This window comes from Cucurbita maxima, unplaced genomic scaffold, assembly GCF_002738345.1.
Source record: "Cucurbita maxima cultivar Rimu unplaced genomic scaffold, Cmax_1.0 Cma_Scf00011, whole genome shotgun sequence".
Classification (NCBI taxonomy): Eukaryota; Viridiplantae; Streptophyta; class Magnoliopsida; order Cucurbitales; family Cucurbitaceae; genus Cucurbita; species Cucurbita maxima.
The window spans coordinates 540,856-550,289 of NW_019272027.1; the positions used below are offsets into that span (position 1 = coordinate 540,856).

Below are 9,434 nucleotides of genomic sequence, written 5' to 3' on the forward strand. Positions count from 1 at the left end.
AAAAAAAAAAAAAAAAAAAAAAAAAAAAAAAAAAAAAAAAAAAAAAAAAAAAAAAAAAAAAAAAAAAAAAAAAAAAAAAAAAAAAAAAAAAAAAAAAATATATATATATATATATATATATATGTGTGTGTGTGTGTGTATGTTTAGCTTCTAGTAGAGTGTGACCACCTAAAATATGGGAGGCTAAGATAGGATAACATTGGATAATATGTTGGATTTGGGCACATGGGGCTCGGCTAAGTGAGCGATTTCAGTGTGAACGATGTATCTCTTTGTAGATATTTGATTCAAAAGTTAGGATTTTGTTTGATAATCATTCAGATCCACGTTAAAATATCATTACTGACTCAATAGGCTCGTTGAGACGTGGTTCGAGAACGAGAATTGAATACCTACTAAGCTCGATGAGTCAAAGGTACGAACTATTATTACTTTGTTAAAGCAACCTATTTATACTCAGACTAGATCTATCTCACGTCGGATGGAGAAGGGAACGAAGCAAGGATGTGAAAACTTCTCTCTAATAGACGCGTTTTGAACTGTGAGACTGACAAGAATACGTAAATGATAGTTTTGCAAAGCGGACTCCTTGATCAACATGAGTGTGTTGTCACGGCTTCCCTACGCCATGTCCGCAACCACTCCCACGTCCCCTCATGTGTGAGTAAGAGGTTATTCTACTCCTCAAGTTAAAACCACTAACAATCCTCTCCTCACACAACGTACACCATAGAACCTTCTTTGAGCTTTATTAAAACTCAATTCCGTCTCTAAAGCCCTCAAACATACTTTATCTGACACTTCAATCCCTTTAGCTACACACTCGAGAGCTCAACTTATAAACCCACGATCATCCCGAGCTCCCTCCCATAACAATTCGAATAAAATATGATTATATATATATATATATATAAATGATATTATAAAGGTTAAAATAAAGAAGAATCTCCCATTAAATGGCCCAAAAATGAATGCCCACATCTTTACAATTCACAAGGTAGCACCGTAAGTATAATTACTCGACAAAATCCCAACTTTCTTATTTGGGGACAAATCATCAACCACCAACGAACAATTCACAAGAACATTGATCTTCCTCAGCGCCAACCCTCCGATCACCACCGTCACCGGAACTTTCACCGCCACGAGCAGAGGAATCTTCCCACTGTGTCTGTTCTGCATCAGCGCCTCTTGCATCCCCGACCCAAATTCGCTAACCCCACTTAGCAAAATGCTCATATCCGTCACATTCATCGGCGGTTGCCGGAAATTAGGAATCTTTCCGGCGCAGAGCATTGAATCATTGTAAAGAACAGAAACAGAGCTTCCTCTGCCGTAGATGAAGTCAATGTTTTCATTTGGGTTGTTGGATTCAACGATCACGATGAATTCTGTGTAAAGGCTGAAATCCGGCTTGACATTGAAGACGTGGACGTTGAAATCGGAGACTTTGTAAGAAGGGATTTTGGGTCTGTAAAACGTGACGATGAAATAGGCGAGGCTAAGTAGAACAACGATGAAGAAACAGAGGAAAATGTAACAGATACAGATGCATTTTAAACAACAATGGCCGCCACCGCCGCCGCCGGCTTTGGTATGGTATCTGGGGACGTGGCGGCGGTAGGGCGGAGGGCGGTGGCTGGTTTGGTGGTTGTCGGAGTGCATAATATTTGTGGGTTTTGGCGGGGATTCTTCCATGGGAAAGGGTGGCACAGAGAAGGGCTATATTGGCTATTGAAGTTTGAAGGGCGTTGACTGTTTGTTGGACATAGATCAAAGTTTGAGACAGGATTGAAGGGATTTGAGTGTTGTTTTAGGGCATTGTTATGTGTTTGTGGATGAGAATCAAACGAGGTTCGTCTATCTGTTTCGTGTCTATTTTTAACATGAACGAAAGTAATGGCTAGCTTTTTCCCGACAAAAATCATTACTTTGTACTATCGATCATATAAGGAGAGAAAAATATTCTTTTGATCTTTAAACTTTCGGTAACTGCCCAAGCCCACTACTAACAAATATTGTGCATTAACCTGTTAGGTATCACTGTTAACTTTAAGGGGAAGTACAAAAGAAAAGGTCTAAGGAGGACAATATCTAGTTGCAGTAGGCTTGAGTTGTTATACTTTTATAAAAGTAACCGGTTTGGGATGCAGGTAGACTCTTTAGGCTCGTTTTGAGTTAGAGTTTGGTTTGTTAGGGCACTTTTTCATCTTGAAACATCTCGAGAGAGAGACAAAGATCCTACGACTTATTCCTTAAATCAATGATGTTTCAGAGTATATTTTCAATGTTGTCTGCGACAATAATTTCTCTTCTATAACTTCGTTAGGTACCAAAAACACAGAGCAAATAGAAGGAAATGGTCCATGGCATAGGCCATTTATGATAGAGACAAATATTCATGACACTTTCAGCTAGCTCTCAGAAACAACATTAATGCCATTCATATCATATGAGGATTCAAATTTATTACCTTCTCTCTCCTCTAAAGATTTCAAATTTTCGAGTGCCCGCTTTTGGAGAATACCTTTGAAAAACCACTACGATATGATAGACAATTTTATACCGTTTGATGTATGAGAGAGAAATTATAAAAGTACCCAATAGACTTGGAATGGTCACATTACCAAGCAAGTCGATGGCATGGTCGTTCGTGAGAGCTCTGATCCTAATCTTTGAACAATCCATGGCTTGAGGATATCCCTCCATGAGCAAGCCCTCGAGGCATGTGGTCACTAGAGAACGAAAGGAAAAGAAAGGAGGAAAGGGTGGAGAGCAAATGTATAACCGTTCAAGCCCACCACTAGTAAACATTGTCCACTTTGGTCGTATCGTTGTCAACATTATAGTTTCAAAATGCATCTACCATGAAGAGAGTCTAGCTCTACTCCGACCAGTGATTAACTCTGATACCATTTGTAATAGCCTAAGCCCACCACTAGTAGATATTGTCCGTGTGACCCCATTACATATCAGCATCAACCTCACAATTTTAAAATGTGTTTGCTAGGGAGAGGTTTCCACACTCATATAAGAAATATTTCGTTCTCCTCTTATCGTGTTTATATCCCGTGATTAAGTGATTGTCAGAGAACGGATAACGATATTCTTAAAAACAAACAATCAAATTACGACAATCTCGTTGAATAATTGGTCGGGTTTTACTCCTTTTGTTTGCATTTAATGGTGCATTGATTGTTCTTCACGTTTAAGGGGACACTTTCTATTCTGATCTTGTTTTTTTCTCCTTCTTTGGTGGTGTTGCTTTTGGTAGCTCGGATTACCTGTGACCTCATCACTATAACTCAACAAAATCTTGCCTTTTGCCTGTGACTTGCTTCAATTCTCTCTCTTTTCTTTCAAAATATCATGTCTTTATATATCCTCTTCATTTCCTTTGCTTACCCACTTAAAAAGGAACCATTTTTCTTCACTTTTTACTCAAAAACCATGAAGGGTTTGCCTTGCTTCTCTCTAATCTTCATTGCTTTCTTGTTATTCCCGATACCCATTTCGTCCCGACGCATTTCTCAGCTAAATTCACGTACTCACACTTATCTTTCTTGTTTCTTACTGATATCTCACATTAGTTGGAGAGGAGAACGAAACACCTTTTATAAGGGAAAACCCGAAAACCTTGAGGGGAAACTCGAAAGGGAAAACCCAAAAAGAACAGTATCTGGATGAGTACCGGTGCTAGCAGATATTGTCCTCTTTGAGCTTCCCTCAATGTTTTTAAAACGGGTCTAATAGGGAGAGGTTTCCACATCCTTATAAAAAATGTTTTGTTCTACTCCCTAACGTGGGATATGAGATATCACATTTCTTCGGTGCAAACATGGACTAACCTTCATGACTGTTCCATGCAGGTCGTGGCCACCACCACAAGGCTGCAGTCGACTCGGTCAGGGCGGTGGAAGCAGCGAAACAGAATTCGTACTGGCCCGCGCTGTGGAGAAAAGGCCCGGAAACGGTCGAAGTAGCGGGGTCGAGCTTGCCGGATTGTTCACATGCTTGTGGCTCATGCTCGCCGTGCAGGCTAGTGATGATAAGCTTTGTTTGTGCTACGCTTCATGAGGCGGAGACATGTCCAATGGCTTATAGGTGCATGTGCAATAACAAGTCATATCCTGTTCCTTGATCCAAACCATTTCAAACCCTTTTCTACACTGTAAAAATATATTGATCGTTGCCCATGTCTTGTTTCTGTTAGTTTATTAACTGCCGAGTTAGAGTTGTAATCAGAGAGCTTTTCTCCCAACTTTTTTGGTAACTTATTAGGTATATGTTTGTGTTATTAGTTTAGGTTTCGATAAACGAGAATGAAATCGAAATTACCATTTCCAACGTTTTAGCTAGGGTTTGACACGATTAGGGACAACTGTTACGGGTGAAATTATTGATTGAGTTGAAACCTCATCAAGAGTAAAAGCCTAAAGATTAAGGACCGGTCAAGCTCGAAATGGCACACCATGAGTGATGACCAAGGATGAGGCCCTCGAGACCAATTCAGCTATAAGGGTCAGCCACGACCCTTGAGGTTGACCTCACAAGGTCAACTATCGATTAAGAAAACTAAAGTTTGAGTCTTGACTACTATCACTTAAGACCCATTTGAGAGATAGACAGATTGAGTCATAGTTCAACCTCTGTAAACGTTTTTCGTACTCAAAAAGCTATAGAAATCATAGGAAAATTATAACACTCTATTATGACGATGGTTTCTAAGTGTGAGATTCCACGTCAGTTGAAGAGGAGAACGAAACATTTATTATAAGGGTGTGGAAACCTCTCCCTAGTAGATGCGTTTTAAAATTATGAGGCTGATGGCGATACGTAACGGATCAAAACGGACAAATCTACTAGTAGTGGGATTAGGCTGTTACACTAAGCCTCCGTATAAGTACAAGTCAAAAGATGGAAGGGTACATTCAAAACACTCACATATTGCTCTCTCCACGCCTATTATTGACTCAATTCCTGACATGAACGTTAGAGTCGTAGTGGTTTATCATCACATCCTCATTAACCTCTCTCTGTTTCATAGACGCATCGCACGATTTTGAATCATATAAATTTATGGTGTAAACGTTAACCAAATTTTGATATCGACTGAGCTCGAGTTTGTTGTACTTCAATTATTGTCTGTTTAGGCTTCTAATTTGTCTAAGAATTCAAAAAAAAGCCACGAACACAAAATTGGCTGTGAAGCACTCGTCTCTCTCTTTATTCACATGACTATCAATTTCATAAACTAAGATTCTACTTCAATTCAAGAAATTATTCCACTCATGCTTTTGATATGGTAATGACAACCATGTTGTGATGACTATAATAGTATGAGTATCGTCTTCGAAATTTAAGAAAGAACGAGTATTATACTCATTCATAGTCAGCATATCAACATCATTTAAGAATAATCATTGAGAGATGTCAACTTTGGGTGAACGTTCTAATCGAATTTTCTATTTAAATGGCAGTTTTGAAACTTATTTTTAAGTACGATGTAACACGTGAAACATATGGTTTATGTTCCTGAAACCATCACTATATATGATTAAAATATTGAATGTATTAACAACTATATCTTAAAAATATGGTATTAAATTGATGGGATGAAATATTATAATGTTCGGCCTATTTTTATATTGATCATTGATGCCGTTTTTCATGTACGCAAATCATCGTCTTTCCGCAACAATTCTTATTAGTCTCTCTCTTACCCATTCTGTGTGATATATCTCGACCAAAGTTTCTAATTCATTTGGAAGGACCCCACGAACAAAAAAGAAAAAAAAATGGATTATATTGAGACGAGACAGGACTCGACAGGACGATGATTGATTGATTCATTGATTCATTGTGTGTTAGCCACGACGCATGCTTGTAAAGAAGTTGAAGTCGTGGTGTTGAACCTTTAATTGTTTTAGCCACGACTCCGCCACGCTCGACAGTGACACGAGCCTCTCTTGATCCCGACCGTTGTTGCCCGCCATCCATAGGCTCCCATGCATCTTGTACGTCACCACCCCAAATGGTGCCAACGGTATCCCTTCCCCTGGTTCCCTCTTCGGTTGCGTCGTCATTCCATTGCACTCCATCTTCTTATCTACTAACCACAATTAAAAAAAATCATATTTGGTTAAATAAATAAAAATATAAAATAATATTCAACATAATTTCTAAAAACTCAAAAATCACATGAGGTGGGCCATCTTGTCAAACAAGATAGAGATTTGATAGGACTAGAGACAAAGAATATACTCGTTGTCCTCAACCTCATTTAGCTAACACGGAGAAATCTATTCTCACTCTCTCCTTTGGTCTCTGTTTAAACAAGATTTCTCTACTCTCGGTGAATCAAGTGAACATCTATAATTAAAACATATCTTTTATCTCGAACCTCGATCAATATCTGAAAGAAGAAACCGAGCTCACGAAAACATAATACCTTGAAACAAAGACGAGAGAATATGATAAGTGAGGAAACAAGTGTTCAAGTCCTTGATATTTCTTCCCATTGGAATGTGATAAATTGGGTACCTACAAAAATGGTTCCTTTTTTTTAAAAAAAAGCAACACTCCACAAACAGAGCAACAGAAAAACAGAGGATTACCAAGAAACAGACATCCAGCTCGCTGGAGAAAGATCCACACTTCTTAGTGTCATCAAACCTGGGAATCTCCGAGCTAATTCATTGATCTAAAAAGGGTCACGAATAAAAACTTCAAAATGAATCTAAAAACAGCAGATTTGATGAACAAGACAAGAACATGAACAACAAAAACCAGATTGTTCTGTCGAAAGCACCTTATCCAGTAAAGGAAGTCTTACATACGGCGTTGATTTCTCAATGAACTCAAAGTAAAGATACCCCAATCGATCCTCATCATCTGAGGAAGTGCTTCCAGCTTCACTGTGACAGTCACTGCAAGAATCCCCTGTTTCTCCATTGCCAGACTCTGTTTTTAGCCTGAAAAACAGAGCATCCCGTTTCATAACTCTTCAAGATCCAACAATGAATCAAATTCAAAGAAAATACCTAAAAGAAGTGAAGATTTGAATGCCAGAGAGATATGGAACATAATATTGAGTCAATGATTCTCCATCGCTTAAAGTGATTGGAACTTTGGCACCATAAGCACTCCATTCAGCATAGCAGTTCCAGAGGTTACTCAAAGTGAAATACTCAATTTTTTCTCTCTCAAGTGGATGCCAGAAACGATTGAGCTTCTTGATTTCTGGCTGAAAATGGTTAAAAACAGTGAAAACCCCATTGAAATTAATGAAATGAGCTTGAAAGTTAGCTTACCTTGAGAAGGAATTGGGATTGAGCTACTGGAGTTGTGTAATGGAGGAAGCTATCCAAACAGGAAGCCATTTTTGAAGCTTAATGGAACAGAAGAGAGAGAGAGAGAGAGAGGAAGAAGATGGTTAAAGGATGAGAGAGAGAGGATTCTGTTCTTGGATGTTCTTAAAACAGTAAATTTGACAGAGTATAAGAACAAAGACAAAACAAGAAAAACCCTTTTCCCTGTCGTGTTCTTCCTTAAATCACTCGGATTCTTAGCTGGTAAAGGTGCAGAAACTCATGAGCTCATTCAAACAAGCAATTCGTTTAAAGAATTTGGACTTTTGTTTTATCCATAAATCAAGCAACCCAGAATCAAAGACTGCAAAATGAAGAACGGATGAATGCAAAAGGGTTCAAGTTAAAAGATTTTGGGACGTGGGTTTTCGTTAAAATGTTCGTTAGTCTTTTGGAACGGTTAAAATCGTTATTATCGTTAAATTGATCTTTTTGTTGTCGTTATTTCATTTTTGTAACCACGTGTGCTTCTCGAGAGAGTGATGAAAAACGGTTCGAGTGAAAAGATTTTGTGACGTTTAAAACCGTTACTATCATAAAATTGATGTTTTGTTGTCATAATTCCATTTTTGTTACCACGTGCTTTTAATGATTTTTCGCTGCATGCTATAAATGACCAATTCAAAGATTTACCATCTTATAAATCACGAACCTTCACAATAGTATAATATTGTCTACTTTGAACATAAGCTCTTGTGATTTTGAGTTTGGTTTTGGCCAAAAATGTCTCGAACCAATAGAAATATATTCATTACTTATAAATCTGTGATATTTCTCTTAATTAGTCAATACAGGACTACTTCTCTCAGTACACCATAGACCCTACCTTGAGGCTTCCTTTTTTGGAGCTCTCCAACCACCTTCCCTCTTAACAGAGACTCAACTTATTCTCTAGAGCCCTAGTTGTTCGACACTTGAGTAACATTTGACTACACTTTCAAGACTCACAACTTATTTGTTCTCTAACACTTAGTAGTCTATTGACATGATTATGTTAAGGGCATGACTCTAATATCATATCGTTAAACACAACCAAACACAAATCCTAAGAAATGGTCCAGAACCATCTATAAACAATATTCAAAAAAATTTTAGGACGGACCAATAATATAATTTTATAATTTTTTTTCGTCATAATTATCATCAAAGAAAGAGCAAAGATTAGGAGAAAATCTAATAATTGTATTAATCTCAAAGCATCAATCACCAAATTATAGAATTTTCCCCTCTCGTAAATTCACAAATTATGAACCTCCAAAAATTAAAGATGCAAATAGAAAATTAGAAAAAGAATAATTAACTTATAATTCCCTCACTTAATTGTTCATCTCCCTCTTGACAGAGCCTTCTCCGCCGTGTCCATCTCTTCCAAGATCCTGGCCTTCCTCTTCGCCGGAATCGGCGCCGTCGGTCCAAAGCTAACGTAATGCCCCGAAACCGCATTCAAAGCCGAATACATATCCCTAAACGAAGCTCGTCCCAACAGAGATTTCTCCTTCCTGTACTTCGCCACCCAAGAATTCGAACTTTCTCGAAGCTCCGCCACAGCTTCCGCCACATTCGGGTCGTTTTTATCCATTTTGATCGTCGTTCTCACCTTGCTTATCACCTCATTTGTGTCCTTCACGTACTCCTCATCGTTCGAGGCTTGTGCCGGCGCCGGAGGGAGCAGAACCCACGGCGCTGCTAGAACAGAGGCGGTTAGTGACAGTAGCTCGCGGCGGCGCGGGTGGTGGACGGCGGCGGCGGAAATGGTGGATTTGGGCTTGGGAGGGATGATGAGAGGCTGAGATTTGGAAGTACAGGGAGTTAGGAGTGCTCGAGAGGCCATGATTTTGGGGCAATTGGAGAGGAGAAATGGAACTGAAAAACAGAGATTTTTAGCGAGGAATTTGGGGAATTGGGTGTTCGCCACGTGTACTTATCATCTTATCCTATTTGTCGGATTTATGGATGAGGAATGGACCAATGAGATACGAGGTTTAGATCTTCTGTCTCTTCATCATTGGGAGAAAATGGGCTCAAGCCCATTATAAGGAAGTTGGGCCCAAGTACTAAAGCCTA

The 9,434-nt window shown here is 38.8% G+C and overlaps 4 protein-coding genes across 4 annotated transcripts; 1 reads left to right on the forward strand and 3 right to left on the reverse strand.

Annotated features, from left to right (window-relative positions):
• Positions 1-980: 980 nt before the first annotated feature.
• On the reverse strand, positions 981-1,853 carry LOC111486138 (NDR1/HIN1-like protein 6). Its single transcript, XM_023133163.1, has one exon. The coding sequence runs from the start codon at positions 1,696-1,698 to the stop codon at positions 991-993; it is 708 nt and encodes a 235-aa protein (XP_022988931.1). The 5' UTR covers positions 1,699-1,853; the 3' UTR covers positions 981-990.
• Positions 1,854-3,397: 1,544 nt separating this feature from the next.
• Positions 3,398-4,342, forward strand: LOC111486204 (protein EPIDERMAL PATTERNING FACTOR 1). The gene is made up of 2 exons (XM_023133244.1): positions 3,398-3,544; positions 3,870-4,342. Exons 1-2 carry the CDS (start codon positions 3,451-3,453, stop codon positions 4,139-4,141), a joined length of 366 nt encoding a protein of 121 aa, XP_022989012.1. The 5' UTR covers positions 3,398-3,450; the 3' UTR covers positions 4,142-4,342.
• Positions 4,343-5,611: 1,269 nt separating this feature from the next.
• LOC111486100 lies at positions 5,612-7,975 on the reverse strand. The gene is made up of 6 exons (XM_023133112.1): positions 7,314-7,975; positions 7,044-7,246; positions 6,812-6,974; positions 6,618-6,703; positions 6,452-6,543; positions 5,612-6,109 (listed from the first exon to the last, which is right to left on the reverse strand). The coding sequence occupies exons 1-6, from the start codon at positions 7,380-7,382 to the stop codon at positions 5,868-5,870; spliced, it is 855 nt and encodes a 284-aa protein (XP_022988880.1). The 5' UTR covers positions 7,383-7,975; the 3' UTR covers positions 5,612-5,867.
• A 523-nt stretch (positions 7,976-8,498) lies between these two features.
• On the reverse strand, positions 8,499-9,244 carry LOC111486175 (photosystem II repair protein PSB27-H1, chloroplastic-like). Its single transcript, XM_023133207.1, has one exon. The coding sequence runs from the start codon at positions 9,199-9,201 to the stop codon at positions 8,695-8,697; it is 507 nt and encodes a 168-aa protein (XP_022988975.1). The 5' UTR covers positions 9,202-9,244; the 3' UTR covers positions 8,499-8,694.
• Between the last annotated feature and the right edge of the window lie 190 nt (positions 9,245-9,434).

What these genes read in the sequence shown, in the direction of transcription:
- LOC111486138 (XM_023133163.1), bottom strand. Translation starts at nt 1,698, where the DNA reads ATGGAAGAATCCCCGCCAAAACCCACAAATATTATGCACTCCGACAAC.
- LOC111486204 (XM_023133244.1), top strand. Translation starts at nt 3,451, where the DNA reads ATGAAGGGTTTGCCTTGCTTCTCTCTAATCTTCATTGCTTTCTTGTTA. An exon ending in CATTTCTCAGCTAAATTCAC is followed by an intron (nt 3,545 to 3,869) that starts GTACTCACACTT and finishes TGTTCCATGCAG; the next exon opens with GTCGTGGCCACCACCACAAG.
- LOC111486100 (XM_023133112.1), bottom strand. Translation starts at nt 7,382, where the DNA reads ATGGCTTCCTGTTTGGATAGCTTCCTCCATTACACAACTCCAGTAGCT. An exon ending in AATCCCAATTCCTTCTCAAG is followed by an intron (nt 7,247 to 7,313) that starts GTAAGCTAACTT and finishes AACCATTTTCAG; the next exon opens with CCAGAAATCAAGAAGCTCAA. An exon ending in CAAATCTTCACTTCTTTTAG is followed by an intron (nt 6,975 to 7,043) that starts GTATTTTCTTTG and finishes TCTGTTTTTCAG; the next exon opens with GCTAAAAACAGAGTCTGGCA.
- LOC111486175 (XM_023133207.1), bottom strand. Translation starts at nt 9,201, where the DNA reads ATGGCCTCTCGAGCACTCCTAACTCCCTGTACTTCCAAATCTCAGCCT.